The following is a 24,075-nucleotide window of genomic DNA, read 5'->3' as shown; positions in this document are numbered from 1 at the left end:
TTGAATAGTGGTTTAAATGAAGATCATGATTAGTTGGTTAGCTGAATCATGTGCTGGGCTGGGAAAAAAGCCTGCAATAACCAATAACCTGTTGCCTTCGAATTAGGATCAACTTTTTCCTACTCTTTTTTTTTTTTTTTTTTTGTGTGTGTCTGTTTGTAAATAAACTTTATTTTTATTTTTTACCTTTTCTAGTTAGTAGATCTGGTTTTATATTAGTATGAAAAGAAAACAATTATTGGTCAATATTTGACCACCTCTTTTTAACTTGTCTTTGTGAAACCAAGCATATTTTTAGTCAAATGCTATTGTAGAATATTACCTTTTTTTGATGAATTTGTTACTTGTATGAAATACAAAAATTTAAAGGCACATTTTTTAAAAGAAAAATAGATCAAAGTAATAATTTCTGTCTTTGGTAGTAATGAGTGCAGATCTGCCCCCCCCCTACTCTTTTATAAATCCCCCCCTCCTGTATGACTGAGTCTTTGTTGATAATAAACATCTACTTATTTCTGAAACGTGTCTTTGCCCGTGTCTGTGTGTTTCTGTTCCTGTGTGGTCTTTGCCTTTGGTAGGATGGTCTTTGACATGAACTCAAGGCAACTTCAATGGATCTCATCATTGAAGCTAGTTGTTTCTTAACAAACAAATACAATGTTTGACCAGTAGAAGTAACACGTTTTAGATATGGTCTCTGTCCAAGAACATGTTTCCTTAACTCAACCTTTTATTGCTACAATAAACAATCTACAAAGTGCAGTAACTGGGTGTGCTCCAGAAACACCCAATATGTTGCAGAAACTACCGGAGACACCTGAAACCCCACCTCTTTAAGGAATACCTAGGATAGGATAAAGTAATCCTTCTCACCCCCCTTAAAAGATTTAGATGCACTATTGTGAAGTGGCTGTTCCACTGGATGTCATAAGGTGAACGCACCAATTTGTAAGTCGCTCTGGATAAGAGCGTCTGCTAAATGACTTAAATGTAAATATTATATGATCGTCTTACAATCTAAGCAGGGCTTAGCATAGTTTGGGTATGTGTGCGCATGGAGCAGTTTGGGTTTCCCTGTACCATCCCTGGGTAAACTTTGTTGTATAATGTTTGCTCTATTAAACTGTTTCAGTTCGGTGTCTGATCGGCTTCCTGATGGAACACCGCTTACCGTAAATTAATCTTTAGAGTGAAAAGCAATGGCTCAGAAGCACAATTTTATCAGTAATGAATCCATAATGTGTGGCAGAGTTGGGGTCGATTCCATTTAAATTTGTCAACTCCGAAATCAAAACAAATTTTCCTAATTGAAAAGCATTGGAATTTTAGCAGACACTTATCCAGATCGACCTACAGGAGCAGTTAGGGATAACTACCTTGCTCAAGGGCACAGGCAGATTTTTCATCGGCAACCTTTCGGTCACGGCTCAATGCTCTTAACCACTAGGCTTCCTGCCATCATAATGTACTTTCTGAATTGAAATAGAATTTACGCCAACCCTGGTATGTGGTAGGTTTTTATGTGGTTGTTTATCAGTGTGTTGTGTATATAACAGTATATCCGGTTGTGGATAGCGTGACAGGCACTCGTGTTCCTCTGTCCCATTCTTACCTGTCTGTGTTGGGAAATGCCCCTAGTCCTTCCAACAGCTCAGTATGTCTTCCACACCTGCCCACCTACACATACGTGGGTTTAATCTTTTAGTATATATGGGCTGTTGCTCCTCATTCCTCTACAGCAGAGGTACTCATATTTGGCTGTATCTTCAACTTCACTGTATATAGACTTTGTTGTACTTTATTATTGACTATGTTTTGTTTAGTCCATGTGTAACTCTAATTGCTAGGCTTTATCTTGGCCAGGTCGCAGTTGCAAATGAGAACTTGTTCTGGTTAAATAAAGGTGAAATAAAAAGTAAATCAACTGTATCAGCCCAGTCAGAGCCATAACTCAGAAATAAACTAATTTGTCATAGTTACAATACAAAAAAATACCTTGAACATATCAGTCAATGAATTAAAAATATCAGACAATTTCCTCAAGGTAGTTTTTAGCACACTCCACTTACATGAAATGGTTTCAAATAAGAGCATAGCAGCAGAAGCTAAGTGATAGCTAGCCATTTTCATCCTCTAGGATATTTTAAGACGCATTAGTTTGTTGAGGAAAGGGGCCATGATAATCTACTCTATGGTGAAACCATCAACACCTCCCGATCTGTTCCTGCATCCACATGTCTGATCATCACAATGTTATTTTTATTTCATGCACACAAATGTAAGAGTGGAAATTCCATCCCAACCTAGGCCCACAAACACACCCTTCTGACCAACAACACTCGAAGTCAACCGTACTAGCTGACAGAGCAAGAGTCAAGCCTAACAATCCGAGAGAGACCGTTCTCTTCAGATCTAACTAAGGCTTTGGGTTCAGCTTATATGTTTGTGAGGTCTGTTGTACTCTGGGTTGACGAATGTTGCGGCAGAAAGTCCATTGGCCACGCCCTCCTTCCGGGCTCGGCAAATGGGAACACCTCTCTGGTCAGTCGTGATACGAAGCAAGGCATTTCCTTTTTCCCCCCCAGCAGACGACCTTTGGCCTCGAAGCAAAAGGCCACACGATGGGAAAGGCGTGTCAGAAGGCGTGTCAGTTCCAGGGCACCACCCCCTTCCTCCTCCAATAGGATGCAGAATGTCTGGAGGAAGACGGCCCCCAGAGGGTTCATGAACGCCCCGTAACCTGGTGCGGTGGCGTACATAACTGCCGTATCCATGGGGATGGACATGTATTGAGACAAGGTGTCCTCAATGATGTCACTTCCTGCTGAATCCGTCTCCACTGTCACGCCATCATCCAGCTCACCCCCACGACACGCCTAGAGAGAGAAAGAGGGAAAGATGATTACTATTGATTATTATCACTGACTGATTGAATGACTGACCTCACTGTTGTGGGTGTGGTGATGATGGTACTGACCTGGATGAAGAACAGTTTGATCTTTCCCTCCATGTGTGTGTTGTTGAAGCAGGAGAAGATGTGGGACAGTCTAACCGGCATTCCGTCCGCCCCGAACACACAACCCTCCTCCCCGTGAGATGATAGCACCGCCAGGAAGCACTCTTTCACCGGCTGCTCGCTCTCTGCAATCAATCAATTAATCAAATTGTATTCATTTATACATTTTTGGGTCAGAAAATGCTTTATTGGCCTAGACCCACTAAGAGCAAGCAGCAGCACAGTGGCAAGTAAAAAAAACCTTGAGAGGACCAGACTAGCTTTCTGGCTGAGCCGGTTAGCAGAAAAAAGACAACTAGAAAAGTATATCTCCTGCTGTGGCATGTGACGATGGTGGCCCTTGATTCCTCGAAACAGTCTGCTTCAACTAACAATTAGCTCACCCATCAGTCATCCTTCTGTCTGCCGGGCACAACACAGTGTGCGCATGTCTGCAGGTGTTTGCAGAGTAGTTATTAAATAGGTGTGTATGGGACTGTGCAATGCATCACTAGGACATTATGTCTCTCTCGCTGTGTGCATGTGTGTGTGTCATAGTTTCATCCTGTCTGCGCCCTTTACATATTTCACATCTCCAGTGGTTTTTACTGTAAATAACAATGAATGACAGTATCTTTCCTCTGCCACCCCCACCCCCCCCCCCCCCCCCCCCTAATATTTATTTAACCTTTATTTTGACAGGGAAGACAGATTGAGACCTAAGTCTATTTACAGATGTACCCTGTATAATGCAATCTAAAAGAATAGAATATGTTCCGGGATTCATCCAATGGCTTTAAGGAGTTTACCACATCAGTCACCGGCTTCGTCAATAAGTGCATCAACGACGTCGTCACCACAGTGACCATACGTACAGTATGTATCCCAACCAGAAGCCATGGATTAGATGCAACATCCACACTGAGCTAGAGCTGCCACTCAAGGAGCGGAACACTAATCCGGATGCTGATAAGAAATCCCGCTATGTCCTCCGATAGTACACCAGCTCTGACGCTCTTCGGATGTGGCAGGGCTTGCAAACTATTATGGATTACAAAGGGTAACCAGGATACATACTCAGTGGCTGCACTGGCCAACTGGCAAGTGTCTTCACTGACATTTTCAACCTCTCACTGACCGAGTCTGTAATGCCTACATGTTTCAAGCAGACCACCATAGTCCCTGTGCCTAAGAATGCCAAGGCAACCTGCCTAAATGATTACCGCCCAGTAGCACTCACGTCTGTAGCCCATTCACATCGACGGGGCTGTAGTTGAGCGGATCGAGAGCTTCAAGTTCCTTGGTGTCCACATCAATAACAAACTATCATGGTCCAAACACACCACAAGTCATGAAGAGGGCACGACAATGCCTATTCCCCCTCAGGAGACTGAAAGGATTTGGCATGGGTCCTCAGATCCTCAATGAATTCTACAGTTGCACCATCGAGAGCACTGGTTGCATCACTGCTTGGTATGGCAACTGCTTGGCATCCAACCACAAGGCGTTACAGAGGGTAGTGCGTCCGGCCCAGTACATCACTGGGACCAAGCTTCCTGCCATCCAGGACCTCTATACCAGGTGGTGTCAGAGAAAGGCCCTAAACATTTTCAAAGACTCCAGCCACCCAAGTCACAGACTGTTCTCTCTGCTACCACACAGCAAGCAGTTCCAAGTCTAGGTCCAAAAGGCTTCTCAACAGCTTCTACACCGAAGCTATTAGACTGCTAAACAGTTAATCAAATGGCTACTCAGTAAAATCTTTGAAATTATTTTATGTTACATTTTTATTTTTGTTCAGTTTACAGTACCAGTCAAAAGTTTGGACACACCTACTCATTCAAGGGTTTTTCTATGTTTTTACTATTTTCTACATTGTAGAATAATAATGAAGTCATCAAAACTATGAAATAACACATAAGTAGTAACCAAAAAAGTGTTAAACAAAACATTTGAGATTCTTCAAAGTAGCCGCCCTTTTGCCTTGATGACAGCTTGGAACACTCTGGGCATTCTCTCAACCAGCTTCACCTGGAAGTAATGTAGAGATCTACAGGTCTTTAGCGAAGTTAAGCCAACGTTTTGATACAGGATACAGCGATGGGTATGAAAACTGTCACCTGTAAACAAAACGAAGGGCACTATGGGTGGTGGCATCCAAAGGTTTAAGAATAGGAGCAGCTGCACTTTGATAAATAACATCACCATAATCAAGAACAGATAAAAAGGTTGGCTGAATGATCTGCTTCCTACCTGCTTAGAGAAAGGCATGATCTGTTTCTGTAGACAAAGCCAACTTCAAATCTTAGCTCCTTAACCAGCTCATCTATATGTTTTTTAAATGTCAAACCCATACAAATACAAGTGCCTAAGTATTTATACGCGGGGAAACATTCAATCGGAGAACCATCTAATGAGTGAACATGTAAGTAATTTGAAAAGTTCTTACGAGAATTTAAAAACAACATGAATATAGTCTTGCCCATATTAAGCACAAGTTTTAAATCAGCTATAAAACCTGACTGTAGTTTAGACACAGCCAGACCAACAGTCAGGAAATAACATACATAATATTATTGTGCGCATATAGATGAAATGTACCATTTTTAACAGATTGACGTATGATGTTAATATAAATAGAGAACAGGTCCCAAAACCGACCCCTGTAGTACACCTTTATGGACTTTAAGAAAGTCAGACTAAACCGCATAAATCTCGATGGCCAGAGTTCTGTCACTAAGATAATCATGAAACCATGAACAGGCGTCAGAGCTCAGGCCTATCGAGGCCTATCAACTTAGTCAATAAAATAGCACGACCAACAGTATCAAAAGCTGTTGACAAGATCATTAACAATTAAAGTGGTTGCTGTCATAACGCTACGCCAGGCCTAAACCCTGATTGGCTTACGTTCAAAATACATTTCTCCGATCATTTTTTGTTAGCAAAGTTGTACAATTACCAAGGATTCGAGAATCTTAGCTAGACAAGGACATATTGAAATGGAGCGATAACGATGAAGATCTCTACTATCCCCGCAATTATGGAGTGGCAGCACAAGAGCTGATTTCCCATACTTTTGCAATATTTCCTGATAACAACGTTAAATAAAAACGGTGGGCTTATTGAACCAACAACGATGGGCGCTGCACAATGAAGCAGACCAGGATCCTAATTGGTCAGCTCCAGCTCCTATAGATTTCTAGTTGTCTATTTGCTAGCAAAGCATCCAGGAGTTCCTTTTCTGTAAATAAACAAAAAGAAAAGCACTGGCTATCAGCATCCAGCCTAATATCATTGTGAATAGGCTAAGAAGTTATTTTCAAAGAGATAGCCCAAATAAAATGGTGATTCAATTATGACATTTTTGTTTTTGTTGTAATGAAGCCAGAGTCTGAATTAATTTGTTGTGGCAGAGAGGGGGAACTAGAACTATTAAGGGATTTTTACAGTTTTCCAGAATTTAGCTGGGTTCCCATTACAATCTGAAAGCACAGTTATTTAATAATCAGATTTTGCCTTTCTGATTTTTTTTTTTACACAATGCTTCCTCAGTTGCTTAAAAGCTTGCCCGTCTGGGCCTAAGCCTGTGTTTCTGGCCTTGACCCAAGCCTTATCTCTTTTATGAATGACTTCTGATAATTCCGGAGTGCACCAGGAAGTCAAACTATCTTTAACCCTTCATTTTTTAAAAGGAGCATGATTATCCACAATAGCATTGAAGACATCTGCAAAAAGGCTCAAAGCTAAATCAGGTTCAGGGAAAGCTGAAATTACAATCAAGCTCACTAAAATAAAGATCCTGTAAAAAAGTCTATTCACTGTGGTTTTTAAAGTTCCTATTTGTCATGACACAAGGCTTAGATTTTGGTATTCTCACATCTCTAACACAAACAACTGGGCAATGGTCATTAACGTCTTGGGCAAAGATACCAGTAGAAATCAAATCAAATCAAATACAACAGGTGTAGACCTTACAGTGAAATGCTTACTTACAAGCCCTTAACCAACAATGCAGTTTTTTTTAAAAATACCTAAAACGGTAGGAGATAAAGTAACAAATAATTAAAGAGCAGCAGTAAAATAACAACATTTAACATATAACATATTTCTCTGGTGTATGTGTTAAAACAAGATCAATCAGTGTTGACTTCGAAGGATCTTGAGGGTTGGGTTGTTTTCAGGAGACAATTCCTCCCAGAATCTGAGACCTTCATAGACTTTTAGGACTTTTGAGTTAGAGAACATGATAAATGTGTTTGTATGTGTGTGTATACGTTTTCCATTGCTTTGTGTGCTGGGCTGCGGCGGACTCCGTGACCGTCCCCTCATTGATAACAGTATGTAGCAACTCTGACAAGTTTGATAACATTGATAAAACCAGGTTATAAAGTATTTATTATTGTTTTCTAGCTGATTTGTAGCAGGGACGTGTGTATAAGATGTGTGTTACCTGTCTTGAAGAGTGTGTAAATCTCCTGAGCGTTAAGATCCATGTGAATGTCCACCCTGTAGCCCAGTCTGGTCAAGGCACCGTGGAGTCTCTTGGTGTCTTTCTCTGCCCCCGGCCTTCTGCCCAGTGGTACCCCGTGGTCAAAGTTTGACTCGGAGACCAGCACGGCCCGGTTGCACTCCTCATCGCCAGCATTTGTCCGTCTCCACAGCGGCATGTCCAAATATATAGAGACCAACGGCCCAGTCACGTTGTTGCAGTCTGGTTCCTCTCAAGATTTCGACCTATCCCTTGGGAGTGTGTCCGTGCTCCTGTCTTCCCCTGCTTGCTCTCTGGGGGTTTATGTCAGAGTCTGTGACAAATGTACCGCTGTATTGTGCACAAAGCGTGACACAAGTCCAATGTAATAGAAAGAGTGTGGATCAGAGCACTGAATGAAGTGAGCTCTCTTCCCTTATGGGGTTTGGTCCAACAGGTAAAAACACACCTGAATAGACCACCAGCAGGCAAATATCCACCTGAGCTGTGTGTCAGTCAGTGTAAAGTCGGAGAGTGTCCGGTTCATGTGTGCATATGTATTTTATACTGCCGCTGTTCCAACCGGCAGACAGGAAGGCTACCGGCTACAGCCACGCCCTCAACACTAACACACCTGGGTGGTTGTTGGCAAAATGTCACGATCGCATGCTGTTGCATCACAGTTCCTGGTATTACCTGTTATTTTCTACATTCATTCCTCCTTCCCTCTTCCATTCTTCTTTGCTGTCTACTGGGAATGCCAGCTCAGTAAAACATGTGCTAGCTCATCTCTGGACTTACCCACCTTTTACATTCAATAGCAATTCATTACCAGCTCATCTATCATTTTGACAGGGCTTGCTGGACAGACTATCATCAGTAGCTTCACTTTCACAATGACTTGGGACTTAAAAGGTCACATTATATGAATAGGGGTAAAGGGTTCTGAGAAATCACATCACTGCAGGGATTGACATTAAACCAAAGTCTGAAAGGCACATGCCCATCAGGCAGGTCAGGATTTTTGAGGTGTTGCCCAAAGATTATGATCACTTTCCTGAACATTTAAAGTATTTGTTTTCACCTACACACAGGGGAGGAACCACAAAGACCAGACTACTGTCTTTATCTTATTTTTACTTATTGTTAGGGATGGGTCTGAGTACTCAATTCAAGGTTAGTAGTCAATAACTAATGCTGCGTTCAAGTGGGATACTCAGAAAGTACTACTTGTAAACTGGGAGCAAAGAGTTGTGTGCATTCACGTGCTTTCAACTTGAGAACGCCGCAAACAAATTGTAGTGTTAAAAACCATATTAATATATTGTTTTTCACAAATAATGTTTTGTTGTTGCATTTAACTTCTGAAAAATGCTGTTATCGAGGTAATTTCCTTAGTGTGTGACGTCAGAGTTCGGCATGTAACATAGGTCGGAGCTCAGAGATGATAGACAAGTTTCCCACTACTAATTACCAGTTGCGGTGGCGTTCAAGTGGATTACTCCCAGTCGTATTCTGGTATTTACGAATTTAGGAGCTGTTATGCGCGCCACATAATAATCGCCTTGTTCAGGGGCAGAATGACAGATTTTTACCTTGTCAGCCCGGGGATTCGATTTAGCAACATTTACAGTTACTGGCCCAACGCTCTAACCACTAGGCTACCAGCCATTCTAATTGACAAACATACAAACCAAAATAAAGGCAAAGTCTTCTCATGCTTTCTTGATTTCAAAAACGCTTTTGACTCAATTTGGCATAAGGGCCTGCTATACAAATTGATGGAAAGTGGTATTGGGGGAAAACTATTATAGACATTATAAAATCCAAGTACACAAACAACAAGTGTGCGATTAAAATGGGTAAAAAACACACACAATTCTTTCCACAGGGCCGGGGTGTGAGACAGGGATGCAGCTTAAGCTCCACCCTCTTCAATATATATATCAACGAATTGTTGAGGGCACTAGAATGGTCTGCAGTACCCGGCCTCACCCTACTAGAATCTGAAGTCAAATATCTATTGTTTGCTGATGATCTGGTGCTTCTCTCCCCAACCAAGGAGGGCCGACAGCAGCACATAGATCTTCTGCACAGATTCTGTCAGACCTGGTCCCTGACAGTAAATCTCAGTGAGACAAAAATAATGGTGTTCCAAAAAAGGTCCAGTTGCCAGGACCACAAATACAAATTCCATCTAGACATTGTTGTGCTAACCTAGAGCACACAAAACACTGTACATACCTTGGCCTAAACATCAGCGCCACAGGTAACTTCCACAAAGCTGTGAACGATGTGAGAGACAAAGCAAGAAGGGCCTTCTATGCCATCAAAAGGAACATGAAATTCGACATACCAATTAGGATCTGTCTAAAAATGACTTGAATCAGTTATAGAACCCATTGCCCTTCATGGTTGTGAGGTCTGGGTTCTGTTCACCAACCAAGACTTCACTAACTGGGACAAACACCAAATCAAGACTCTGCATGCAGAATTCTACAAAAAATATCCTCTGTGTACAACGTAAAACACCAAATAATACATGCAGAGCAGAATTAGGCCGATACCCACTAATTATCAAAATCCAGAAAAGAGCCGTTAAATTCTATAACCACCTAAAAGGAAGTGATTACCAAACCTTCCATAACAAAGCCATCGCCTACAGAGAAATTAACCTGGAGAAGAGCCCCCCTAAGCAAGGTGGTCTTGGGGCTCTGTTCACAAACAGACCCCACAGAAGTCCAGGACAGCAACACATATAGACCCAACCAAATCATGAGAAAACAAAAAGAGAATTACTTGACGCATTGGAAAGAATAAAAAAAATAAAAAAAACAGAGCAAAACAGAACGCTCTTTGGCCCTAAACAGAGTACACAGTGTCAGAATACCTGACCACTGTGACTGACCCAAAATTAAGGAAACCTTTGACTATGTACAGACTCAGTGAGCATAGACTTGCTATTGAGAAAGGCCACCGAATGCACACATGGCTCTCAAGAGAAGACTGTTGTCTTAGGTCTCTCTTTATGTAGTGTTGTATTGTCTCTCTTGTCGTGATGTGTGTTTTGTCCTATATTTATATATGTTATTTTTGATCCCAGCTCCCGTCCCCGCAGGAGGCCTTTTGGTAGGCCATCATTTTAAATAAGAATTAGTTCTTAACTGACTTGCCTTAATTAAAGGTTAAATAAATATGTGCATACTGCCCACAAAATGAGGTGGAAATTGAGCTGCACTTCCTAATATCCTGCCAAATGTATGACCATATTAGAGACACGTTTCCCTCATATTACACAGACCTCCAATTTTGATAAACTCCCATATCTATTGGGTGAAATGCCAAGCTGTGTGACCTGTTGCCACAAGAAAAGGGCAACCAGTGAAAAACAAACACCTATATTTATGTTTATTTATTTTCCCTTTTGTACTTTTACTATTTGCACATCATTACAACACTGTATATAGAGATATGACATTTGAAATGTCTTTATTCGTTTGGAACTTGTGTAAGTGTAACGTTTACTGTTAAATATTTGTACTGTTTATTTCACTTTTGTTAATTATCTGTTTCACTTGTAAATATGTAAACATATGTTTCCCATGCCAATAAAGGCCCTTTAAATTGTAATAGCCTATAATAGATTGGAATAGCAGGTCTACATCCTGTCTGCCTTCAAGTTGACTATTTTTCTAAAGCGGAACCTATTGCATTAATTAGGGTGCTTAAGACCGAATCTTACACTAGACCTAGTAAAACACATTATATGAACACACTGCAGAAAGTATGGTTTCACATAAAACAATTTTCAAAATAGAGTGCCTTCAACCTCACACAGTTACGTCTCTAACTGTTCTACAGTATAGACTATACTATAGTATAGAACAGTGAACAGTTATAGTTCCCGACTCTACCGGCTAAGCTGCCGGTCTACCGGTCAGGTGAACCTATATGCACAGCATCCTAATTCTATTTGTGAGTAGTACAGTAGAAGTCGGCGTTAGAAAGCAGCTTGGACTCGGAAGAAAACACCGGAACCACGGCAAAACCAGCCGGGATCCCGCATTTTGCTACACAAGGGTTGAAAAATCACGGGATTAAATGAAGTTTCGGACGTCGTTGATGACGTCCTTTTGATAAAGCGAAAAACGCGTCCGCCACCCGCCTCCCCGCACACTGCTTCGAATTCAGCTGCTTAGCGAGTTCGCCACCGGTGCTCCGGTATCACTACAGACAACTGACTGACAACCCAATGGTGCTTTATAAAGACCGTGTCAAAATTGGTCTAGCAATATCCGCTATGCTTGTATTCAGGTTTAAATTGGGGTTCCTCTCCTGCCATAACACATCCAAACCACTAGGGGAGAACAGAGACATTCTGACCGCAAGATACACTAGACTCTCCTTACGTCATCCAAACGCGGCAGCTGAAAGGTGGAATGCGATTCATGCTAACTTGCTTTCGGTTGAATACATTTACTTTTGTTTTCAGGTCAAATGAAACACGATTCATGTTAACTGTTGAGAAGAGTTAATATTTGACTGGGTGAGTAAGGAAATTGTTGACGACGTTACAGCAAAAAATGTGCCTTGAGAACTAACGTAGTTAGCTAGCGCTGGCTAATCCTCCGTCGACCGCCCAGCCATTTGTGATACCTTTCTCAATACGTCTGTGTTGTCGATATAATTTGATAGCTAACGTAGACATACTTTGGTTTTGCTGCTAGTGGCTAATACACTTTTTAAAAATGTATTGCAGATCATGTTGATTGTATAAGTAAGGTTAACTGTTAACCCAAGAAAAAGATGCCTCCTCACAAGAAAAACGGGATACCGGACAGGTAAATAGCCACTGTTTAAACGGTTAACTATTTAATGCTAATGTTAGCCCCCAGAGCTGGACCTCAATTAGTAATGTACATATTGATGTCCTGCAATCTCTCCTACAGATGGGAAGACTACCAGGCCGTAGGGAAGATTATATCTGGGACGCGGTTCATCGCTTTTAAAGTCCCTCTGAAACCGGTAACAGTCAAGAGCTGTGTGTGTGTGTGTGTGTGTGTGTGTGTGTTAAGTCACTCAACTCCACGATGTACTTGATGTGAAATACATGGTGAATTTCAGTGACTTCGCTGTGTGTCCCCCTGGTGTGTTGTCAAGCACTGGGTAGTCTAGGAAACCCAGAACTAGAATCTAGCGGAATTGTGTCAGCTGCTCAATATTATGTTTTATTTAATTTAACTAGGCAAGTCAGTTAAGACCAAATTCTTATTTTACAATGAAGGCCTACCATTATGCAAGTCTGTCCAAAAGAGATTAAGCACTGGGTTACGGGGTTGGTGTTTAGTGGCCTTGGGGTTTGTAATAGGTATCCTGGGATGTATTTGTTGTTCAGATTCCGATGCAAAACGTTTTGCAACAGAAACCTTTTACTCTAGGATGCAAACAAAATGGTGAGGGACCTACCTGAATATGTCAAATAGAAAATCTTGTTTGTTGCAAAATGTTTTCCGTTTGGAGTAAATTATTTCTGTTGCAAAACATTTTGCAACAGACGAAACGTTTTGCAACGGAGTCTGACTAATGGTACACCCCTGGTAGCTAGGAGTGCTAGTAATTACTAGGCTAATAACTGTGTGTGTTCCAGTCCCTGTGTCGTCATGTTGAACGTTCGCAGGCGTTTGGTCCATGGGAGCTGATGCAGACTATGGAGAAAGATGGACAGGAGCTGGGACTGATTATAGACCTCACCTTTACTACGCGCTACTACAAACCTGAGGTACGCACACACAATCACTTCCCCACACACACACACACACACAATCACTTCCCCACACACACACACACACAATCACTTCCCCCCACACACACACACACAATCACTTCCCCACACACACACAAACACAATCACTTCCCCACACACACACACAATCACTTCCCCCCACACACACACACACACACACAATCACTTCCCCACACACACACACACACACATCACTTCCCCACACACACACACACACAATCACTTCCCCACACACACACACACACAAATCACTTCCCCACACACACACACACACACACACACAATCACTTCCCCACACACACACACACACACACAATCACTTCCCCACACACACACACACACACACACAATCACTTCCCCACACACACACACACACACACACAATCACTCCCCCCCACACACACACACACACAAATCACTTCCCCCCACACACACACACACACACAATCACTTCCCCACACACACACACACACACACAATCACTTCCCCACACACACACACACACAATCACTTCCCCACACACACACACACACACACACTCACTTCCCCACACACACACACACACAATCACTTCCCCACACACACACACACAAATCACTTCCCCACACACACACACACACATCACTTCCCCACACACACACACACACAATCACTTCCCCACACACACACACACAATCACTTCCCCACACACACACACACACACAATCACTTCCCCACACACACACACAATCACTTCCCCACACACACACACACACACACACACAAATCACTTCCCCACACACACACACACACACAATCACTTCCCCACACACACACACACAATCACTTCCCCACACACACACACACAATCACTTCCCCACACACACACACACACACACACACAATCACTTCCCACACACACACACACACACAATCACTTCCCCACACACACACACACACACAATCACTTCCCCACACACACACACACACACACAATCACTTCCCCCACACACACACACACACAATCACTTCCCCACACACACACACACACAATCACTTCCCCACACACACACACACAATCACTTCCCCACACACACTCACAAACACACACACACAATCACTTCCCCACACACACTCACAAACACACACACACAATCACTTCCCCACACACACACACAATCACTTCCCCACACACACACACAATCACTTCCCCACACAATCACTTCCCCACACACACTCACACACACACACAATCACTTCCTCACACACACACACAATCACTTCCCCACACACACACACACACACACAATCACTTACTGTGTAGTCTAGTGTAGTTTGTGTGTGTGTGTAGGACCTTCCAGACTCCGTGTTCTACCTGAAGATTTTCACAGCTGGTCATGAAGTTCCCAGTGACCCCACAATCCTTAGCTTCAAACGTGCCGTCCGCGGGTTCCTACGAGACAACACACACAACGGTCAGTCACACACACCCACACCCTCACTTGTGGTTCGTGAAACTGATTGTCTGTGTCTTGTTAGTTACTTGTCAACACATCAGCAGAAATACAAGATAATGTAAACGTATTTATTATCTTTCTCTTTCAAAGATAAGCTGATCGGAGTACACTGTACTCATGGGCTCAACAGGACAGGCTACCTGGTCTGTAGGTAAGGAGCTTTTAGCAGATTTTGTGGAGTTTCTGGTAGATTCTACATGTGCTTAGTTTGTAACCTACATCTTTCTTTTCCTCTTCTCACTCTCTCCTCTTCAGGTATCTGATAGATGTAGATGGGATCGATCCTAAAGAGGCTGTGGAGTGTGAGTACTGAATCTCATTCAAAAATTGTGTGCACACATGCATGTGTGTAATGTATTTTCCATGTGTTATTCCAGTGTTTAACTCTTCGCGGGGTCACCCCATAGAAAGAGAGAACTACCTGAAAGACCTACAGACTGGGCCAAAGAGAAGGTAATTTGTGTCTCGGTTGGTTGATCGGTCGGTTTCTCTATTGTTGTCTCTGTCCATCCATACTTTTATTCATCCATCCCTCCTCCCTCCCTCTGCAGTAATGATGGGATGGAGGAGTCGGAGCAGGAGCCAATCAGAGGCCGCTCTGGCAGTCGTCATAACATTCTCGACTCTCCTGCCCACGACCGCGACAGACATTACGACAGGCATGACTACAACCAATTTGTGTAAGCACCCTGTCCTCTAACCCTTATAGATGTATAGATATACAGGTATGTCTACATACAGTACTATCATAAACTATTCAGATCCCCTGACTTTTTCCCCAAAAATGTAAAGTTACAGCCTTATTCTAAAATTGATGAAATATATCAATCTACACACAACACCCCATCATTTCAAAGCGAGAGCAGGTATTTAGACATTTTTGAAACCAGATACCTTATTTACATGTACAGTTGAAGTCGGAAGTTTACACACACTTAGGTTGAAGTCATTAACTCGTTTTTCAACCACTCCACAAATTTCTTGTTAACAATCTATAGTTTTGCAAAGTCAGTTAGGACATCTACTTTGTGCATGACACAAGTCATTGTTCCAACAATTGTTTACAGACAGATTATTTCACTTATAATTCACTGTATCACAATTTCAGTGGGTCAGAAGTTTACATACACTAAGTTGACTGTGCCTTTAAACAGCTTGAAAAATTCCAGAAAATTATGTCATGGCTTTAGAAGCTTCTGATAGGCTAATTGACATCATTTGAATCAATTGGAGGTGTACCTGTGGATGTATTTCAAGCTCAGTGCCTCTTTGCTTGGCATCATGGCAAAATCAAAAGAAATCAGCCAAGACTTCAGAAAAAAAATTGTAGACATCCACATGTCTGGTTCATCCTTGGGAGCAATTTCCAAATGCCTGAAGGTACTACGTTCATCTGTACAAACAATAGTATGCAAGTATAAACACCATGGGACCACGCAGCCGTCATACTGCTCAGGAAGGAGACGTGTTGTGTCTCCTAGAGATGCACTTACTTTGGTGCGAGAAGTGTAAATCAATCCCAGAACAACAGCAAAGGACTTTGTGAAGATGCTGGAGGAAACGGGTACAAAAGTATCTATATCCACAGTAAAACAAGTCCTATATCGACATAACCTGAAAGGCAGCTCAGCAAGGAAGAAGCTACCGCTCCAAAACCGCCATAAATAAGCCAGACTACGGTTTGCAACTGCACATGTGGACAATGTCCTTTTTGGAGAAATGTCCTCTGGTCTGATGAAACAAAAATAGAACTGTTTGGCCATAATGACCATTGTTATGTTTGGAGGAAAAAGGGGGAGGCTAGCAAGCCGAAGGACACCATCCCAACCGTGAAGTACAGGGGTGGAAGCATCATGTTGTGAGGTTGCTTTGCTGCAGGAGGGACTGGTGCACTTCACAAAATAGATGGCATCATGAAGTAAAATGATGTGGATATTTTGAAGCAACATCTCAAAGACCTCAGTCAGAAAGTTAAAGCTTGTTTGCATATGGGTCTTCCAAATGGACAATGACCCCAAGCATACTTCCAAAGTTGTGGCAAAATGGCTTCAGGAAAACAAAGTCCAGGCATTGGAGTGGCCATCAGAAAGGCCTGACCTCAATCCTAAAGAAAATGTGTGGGCAGAACTGAAAAAGCGTGTGCGAGCAAGGAGGCCTAGAAACCTGACTCAGTTACAGCAGCTCTGTCAGGAGGAATGGACCAAAATTCACCCAACTTATTGTGGGAAGCTTGTGGAAGGCTACCTGAAACATTTGACCCAAGTTAAACAATTTTAAAGGCAAAGCTACCAAATACTAATTGAGTGTATGTAAACTTCTGACCCATTGGGAATGCGATGAAAGAAATGAAAGCTGAAATAAGTAATTCTCTACTATTATTCTGACATGTCACATTCTTAAAATAAAGTGGTGATCCTAACTCACCTAAGACAGGGAATTTTTACCTGGATTGAATGTCAGGAATTGTGAAAAACTGAGTTTAAATGTATTTTGCTGAGGTGTATGTAAACTTCCGACTTCAACTATAAGTATTCAGACCCTTTGCAATGAGATTTGCAATTGAGCTCAGGTGCATCCTGTTTCCGTTGACCATCCATGAGATGTTTCTACAACTTGATTGGAGTCCATCTGTGGTAAATTCAATTGATTTGACATGATTTGGATAGGCAGACACACCTGTCTATATAAGGTCCCACAGTTGACAGTGCATGTCAGAGTGAAAACCAAGCCATGAGGTCGAATGAGTTGTCCGTAGATCTCCGATACAGGATTGTGTCGAGGCACAGATCTTGGGAAGGGTACCAAAAAAGTGTCTGCAGTATTGAAGCCCCTGACAAAAAGTCACCATCATTCGTAAATGGAAGAAGCTTGGAACGACTAAGACTTCCTAGAGCTGGCCGCCTGGCCTAACTGAGCTATTGGGGGAGAAGGGCTTTGGTCAGGCAGGGGACCAAGAATCCAATGGTCACTCTGACAGAGCTCTAGAGTTCCTCTATGGAGATGGGAGAACCTTCCAGAAGGACAACCATCTCTGCCCTACTCCACCATAGTAATGGCCAGGTGGAAGCCACTCCTCGGTAAAAGGCACCTGACAGCCTTCTTGGAGTTTGCCAAAAGACACCTGAAGGACTAAGACCATGAGAAACAAGATTCTCTGGTCTGATGAAACCAAGATTGGCCTGATTCCAAGTGTCACATCTGGTGAAACCTGGCACCATCCCTACGGTGAAGCATGGTGGTGGCAGCATCGTGCTGTGGCAGGAACTTGGAGTCTCGTCAGGATCAAGGCAAAGATGAATGGAGCGAAGTACGGAGAGATGCTTGACGAAAACCTGCTCCAGGGGGCTCAGGACTTCAGACTGGGGGGGCGAAGGTTCACCTACCAGCAGGACAACATCCCTAAGCAAAGACTACGCAGGAGTGGCTTCGGGACAAGTCTCTGAATGTCCTTGTGTGGCCCAGCTAGAGCCCAGATTTAAACATGATCGAACATCTGTAGAGAGACCTTTAAATGGCTGTGCAACGACACTCCCCATCCAACCTGACACAGCTTGAGAGGATCTGCGGAGAAGAATGGGAGAAGCGCTTCAAATACAGGTGTGCCAAGCTTGTAGCTTCATACCACAGACTCTAGGCTTTCATTGTCGCCAACGGTGCTTCAACAAACTACTGAGTAAATTGTCTGAATACTTATGTAAATGTGATATTTAAGTTTATAATAAATTAGCCAAAATGTTATTATTTTAGAATAATGCTGTAACAACAAAATGTGGAACAGGTCAAGGTGTCTGAATACTTTCCGAATTCACTCCATATGTTTCATTTTGGTCTGACGGTTCTGCTCTCGCTCTCTCTACAGGCCTCTCCACCAGAGGGGTATGAACCACCAGACTCACAGCTTCCCCCCTCCTCTGCCTCCTTATGGCATGTGGCCTCCCCACCCGAGCCTTCTCCCCCATCCTCCTCACTTCAACAACTACCAATGGAGACCCCCCCAGCCACAGAACAACTGGAGGAGGCCCTACCCACCAGAGGAAGACCGGAGGGGAGGGGAGGACTGGAGGTCCTCCCACCACGAAGGCGAGAGGAGAATTCGTTGCCCTCCCCCTTTCCCTGTTCTTCCTCGTTACTCCCCCAAAGGGTGGACTAATGAGCCTGAGGGGCCTGCCTCCTCCCTCCCCTCTGAAGAGATAAGTGGCCCACAGAGGAAATTCCGCCCACGACACAAATGCAGCAACGACTGGACTAAATAGAGGAGAGAGGGGGGAGTGCAGTGTGCTTTAAAAAAAATTCAAAGTGAAGCTTCCTGGTGTTTGACTGCTACAGTTCCATGGGGGCTGAATAGTTTGATTTGCTTTTAGAAACAGATTTGAGGTTTTAATTGAGAGATGTGTACGGTTGAGACGGAGAGAAAGGCCTTAGTTCACTTACATAAAGTGCCTGACTGACTGTTTTCTGACTGACTAACCTTGTCCCCAGGCTATTGCGTATGTAAGGCTGGTACATCAACTATTCAATGTTGGCCTTACTGGGTAAAGGGGTATTTTATTTTAGAGAATAACACTTGTGAAAGGCAAGGCTCTGCTTGTAGTGTGTTAGCGTATGGGGGAGGTGTTATGGGAGATGATTGGTTGGCATATTAAGCTGAGTAAGTTGACTCCCATGCACCTGGAGTTTCTCCAGGTCTTTCTGTATTGGCTAACGGAGGCCAAGTTTAACACGTTGGTCCACCAGGCTTTTTGCGCAATTTGGGTGGAATTGCCTGGGAATGAGATGACTTGACGATTGATTTACTGACCGACTGGTTTCCATTAGACATGAGTTGCCAATGCACTCTGTTTCATGTATGTATCATGTATGACAGGCAAATCATATACATGCATGAAAATGTCTTATGTGCTTTTTGGTCTGAGTGTTTTTGATCAAAGGTAATAAAGAACATTGGGAGCAGGAAAAACATGGTGTGTCTCATGGTTGAATGGTCACTATGTCTTAATGACTATGTCTACATGGTCTGTTCCAACTGTTCAAACTACAAGAATGAAACCATACTTTTTGAATTGCTGTGAAGACTTCTGTCTCCTGGTGATAATGGCGCCGAAGGCGATGGCTGCCGTTTTATGATACCGTAACCAATTGTGCTATTGTATGTTTGTTTTTTTGTGCGTTTTGTAACTTATGTTGTACATAATGTTTCGTCCACCGTGTCTCATGACCGAAAAAAGCTTCTTGATCTCAGGGCAGCGATTAATCACACTGTACTGGAGGAATTCTTCAACGATTCGGACGGGAAGGATTTACTCCAGACACCCGACAAGGCCCTCATCCCTGTCATTTGCGAGGAAAAGACGGGGGTATTGTAGACGACGGTCCTTGTGCCTTGTAAGGATCCATCGCCGAGAGGGTCATTTACCATCGGTCCTATTAGCCAACGTACAATCAATCGATAGTAAAATAGAGGAACTACGAGCACGTGTATCCCACCAACGAGACATTAACTGAAATAACTTATGTTTCACCGAGTCGTGGCTGAACGACGACATGATTAACATGCAGCCGGCGTGTTTTAAGCTTTTTCGGCAGGATAGACCAGCGGCCTCTGGTAAGACAAGGGGTGGCGGCCTATGCATATTTGTAAACAACAGCGGGTGCATGAAATCTAAGGAAGTCTTGAGGTTTTGCTGGCCTGAGGTAGGTTATCTCATGATTAGCTGTAGGCAAGTCGATTTACCAAGAGAGTTTACATCTATATTTTTCGTAGCTGTCTATGCACCACCACAGACCTATGCTGGCACTAAGACCGCACTCAATGAGCTGTTTTCCTCCATAAGCAAACCGGAAAAGCTCATCCAGAGACACGTACAACGCTCTCCCTCGCCCTCCATTTGGCAAATCTGACCATAATTCTCTCCTGATTCCTGCTTACAAGCAAAAACTAAAGCAGGAAGCACCAGTTACTCAGTCAAAAAGAAAGTGGTCAGATGAAGCAGATGCTAAGATACAGGACTGTTAACCTAGCACAGACTGGAATATGTTCCAGGATTCTTCCGATGGCATTGAGCACACCACATCTGTCACTGTCTTCATCAATAAGTGTATCGACGATTTCTTCCCCACAGTGACTGCGTACATACCCCAACCAGAAGCCATGGATTACAGGCAACATCCTCACTGAGCTAAAGGATAGAGCTGCTGCTTTCAAGGAGTGGGACTCTAACCCGGAAGCTTATAAGAAATCCTGCTATGCCCTCCGACGAACCATCAAGCAGGCAAAGTGTCAATACGGGACTAAGATTGAATCGTACTACACGTGCTCCGACACTCGTCGGATGTGGCAGGGCTTGCAAACTTAGACTACAAAGGGAAGTACAGCCACGAGCTGCCCAGTGACACGAACCTACCAGACGAGCTAAATTAGTTATATGCTCGCTTCGAGGCAAGTAACACTGAAACATGCATGAGAGCACCAGCTGTTCCGGATGACTGTGATCACGCTCTCCGTAGCCGATGTAAGACCTTTAAACAGGTCAACATTCACAAGGCCGCAGGGCCATACGGATTGCCAGGACGTGTACTACGAGCATGTGCTGACCAACTGGCAAGTGTCTTTATTGACATTTTCAACCTGTCCCTGACTGAGTCTGTAATACCAATGTTTCAAGCAGACTACCATAGTCCCTGTGCCCAAGAACACTAAGGTAACCTGCCTAAATGACTACTGACCGATAGCACTCACGTCTGTAGCCATGAAGTGCTTTGAAAGGCTGGTCATGGCTCACATCACCACCATTATCCCAGAAACCCTAGACCCACTCCAATTTGCATACTTCCCAAACAGATCTACAGATGATGCAATCTTTATTGCACTCAACACTGCCCTTTCCCACTTGGACAAAAGGAACACCTATGTGAGAATGCTATTCATTGACTACAGTTTAGCGTTCAACACCATAGTGCCCACAAAGCTCATCACTAAGCTAAGGACCCTGGGACTAAACACCTCCCTCTGCAACTGGATCCTGGACTTCCTGATGGGCGGTCCCCAGGTGGTGAGGGTAGGTAACAACACATCTGCCACGCTGATCCTCAACACGGGGTCCCTCAGGGGTGCACGCTCAGTCCCCTCCTGTACTCCCTTTTCACTCATGACTGCATGGCCAGGCACGACTCCAACACCAAATTTGTCGATGAAACAACCGTGGTAGGCCTGATCAACGACAACGATGAGACAGCTTATAAGGAGGAGGTCAGAGACCTGTTCGTGTCGTGCCAGGACAACAATCTCTCCCTCAACGTGATTAAGACAAAGGAGATGGTTGTGGACTAAAGGAAAAGGAGCACCGATCACCCCCCCCATTCTCATCGACGGGGCTGTAGTGAAAGTAACTATTTCTCGTTAAGGTCTACTCCGGTTGTATTCGGCACATGTGACAAGTAAAATTTGATTTAGATTTGATTTCATAATCTGATTACATATTGACCTTTACAGGATTAGTAGGTCCCCCTCGGGGCGGTTGAGCTAAAATGGGCTAATGCCATTAGCATGAGGTTTTAAGTAACAAGAACATTTCCCAGGACATAGACATATCTGATATTGGCCGAAAGCTTAGATTTTTGTGAATCTAACTGCACTGTCCAATTTACTGTAGCTTTTCACAATGAAAGAATACCATGCTATTGTTTGAGAAGAGTGCACAGTTATGAACTTAAAGTTATTAATAAACCAATTAGGCACATTTGGGAAGTCTTGATAGAACATTTTGAATAGAAATGCAATGGTTCATTGGATCAGTCTATAACTTTGCACATACACTGCTGCCATCTAGTGGCCAAAATCTAAATTGTGCTTAGGCTGGAATAATATATTCTGGCCTTTCTCTTGCATTTCAAAGATGGTACAAAAAAAACTCACGTTTTTTGGTGTGTATTATCTTTTACCAGATCTACATTCATTTCACATTAACACAACCTTCAAAGTGTTTCCTTTCAAATTGTATCAAGAATATGCATATCCTTGCTTCAGGTCCTGAGCTACAGGCAGTTAGATTTGGAAAATTTAAAAAAATGGTTCGATCCTTAACCCTGAAAGTGCCACCAGACCTAAAAAAACAACAACTAATGTCTCTATACCAAGTTGAGTCTCAGCTTTCAGATGCAATTGGCTCTTTGTTAAACCCTGATCCCCTTGTTTACTGTTGCAATCTCGGACAACTTTTTTCTGGAAAACTCGATTCCCCCTTCTAACCACTGATTTCAAACTGTTTTTAATATACTTTGAAATTAAACACCAACTACACCTTGCTAATCAGGAAACTCTCGGGTATTTGTGGTGGACTTTCATCATAATTGCTTCACGTGAACCTCATAAAATTATCTTTGTAGTGTGGCTAGCCACTGAATAGCTCTGAATTCACTGTCAACATTGTCAAAGCTACAACCAATTTTGGAGCAAACTACTGCTCCCAAATCGTATTCTGATGGGAGTTGTATTATTAACATGGCTAACAACCGTTATGAGAGAAGTTATATTATGTGGCTAGCTAGCTAGCATTAGCCATGTTTGGCGGTCAATGAGACAGAGCTAGCTTACCAGCTGAGCTAGCAAACAATGTAACAAAAATATAATTTCAGATTAGAAAAATGTATTATACATTTCAGGAATCACATTATCAAGTACACCTGGTTCATTGTTAAATTATTTAGCCAAATTATTCCCCACTGCCCTCTCTGGCTTTCATGGAGCTCTGCAATTGGTTGGTCAAAATTCTGGGCCTTAGCGAAGGGTCAATTAGAACTGAGTTGATAGCCCATAGCGTTCCAAAGTTAGAGCTAAATGTCTGATGGCACCGGCCCCTATATCAGCCGCCATCTTAGGTCGTACCAGTATGTCAGAATCAGTAGAGGCTGCTGAGGGGAGGACATCTCATAATAATGTCTGGAACGCAGCAAATGGAATGGCATCAAACCATGTGTTTGATGTATTTGATACCTTTCCATTAATTCCGCTCCAGTCATTGCTACAAGCCCTTCTCCCCAATTAAGGTGCCACCAACCTCCTGTGGTCATATTAGCGCAATTGCAAATTTCTCAGCCTCAGGATCACAGAAATACAACACTGAAATATAGCTGCTAGCAGCAATTAACGGGGTTCACAGGATGACAGAAAGGACATAAGATTAGCTGGATAACAAAGCAAGCACTCTCAGGTCGGAACTATCTTCATTTATGTGCAATCAGTGAAGTCATTACCATGTTTATCTCTCAATACCACGAGGATGATGCATGTGATGTTAGTCTAGTGCTGTAGGTT

General features: G+C 43.0%; 1 protein-coding gene and 1 pseudogene across 2 annotated transcripts; one reads left to right on the top strand and one right to left on the bottom strand.

Annotated features, from left to right (window-relative positions):
• Positions 1–1,782: 1,782 nt before the first annotated feature.
• LOC115101020 (caspase-7-like) lies at positions 1,783–8,008 on the bottom strand (annotated as a pseudogene).
• Positions 8,009–11,838: 3,830 nt separating this feature from the next.
• dusp11 (dual specificity phosphatase 11 (RNA/RNP complex 1-interacting)) lies at positions 11,839–19,722 on the top strand. Of its 2 annotated transcripts, none has more exons than XM_065004706.1 (10): positions 11,839–12,012; positions 12,226–12,307; positions 12,416–12,491; positions 13,144–13,245; positions 14,600–14,723; positions 14,856–14,916; positions 15,021–15,067; positions 15,143–15,218; positions 15,317–15,445; positions 18,625–19,722. In XM_065004706.1, exons 2-10 carry the CDS (start codon positions 12,273–12,275, stop codon positions 19,016–19,018), a joined length of 1,044 nt encoding a protein of 347 aa, XP_064860778.1. In that variant the 5' UTR covers positions 11,839–12,012; positions 12,226–12,272; the 3' UTR covers positions 19,019–19,722. The 2 variants fall into 2 exon arrangements, with proteins under 2 accessions (XP_064860778.1, XP_029476023.1); XM_029620163.2 differs by having other exon boundaries at positions 11,840–12,012; positions 13,114–13,245.
• Positions 19,723–24,075: the final 4,353 nt, after the last annotated feature.

Source organism: Oncorhynchus nerka, linkage group LG19, assembly GCF_034236695.1.
Source record: "Oncorhynchus nerka isolate Pitt River linkage group LG19, Oner_Uvic_2.0, whole genome shotgun sequence".
Taxonomy (NCBI): domain Eukaryota; kingdom Metazoa; phylum Chordata; class Actinopteri; order Salmoniformes; family Salmonidae; genus Oncorhynchus; species Oncorhynchus nerka.
The sequence above is the reverse complement of the archived record's forward strand: the minus strand, read 5'-3'. Positions and strand labels throughout refer to the sequence as shown.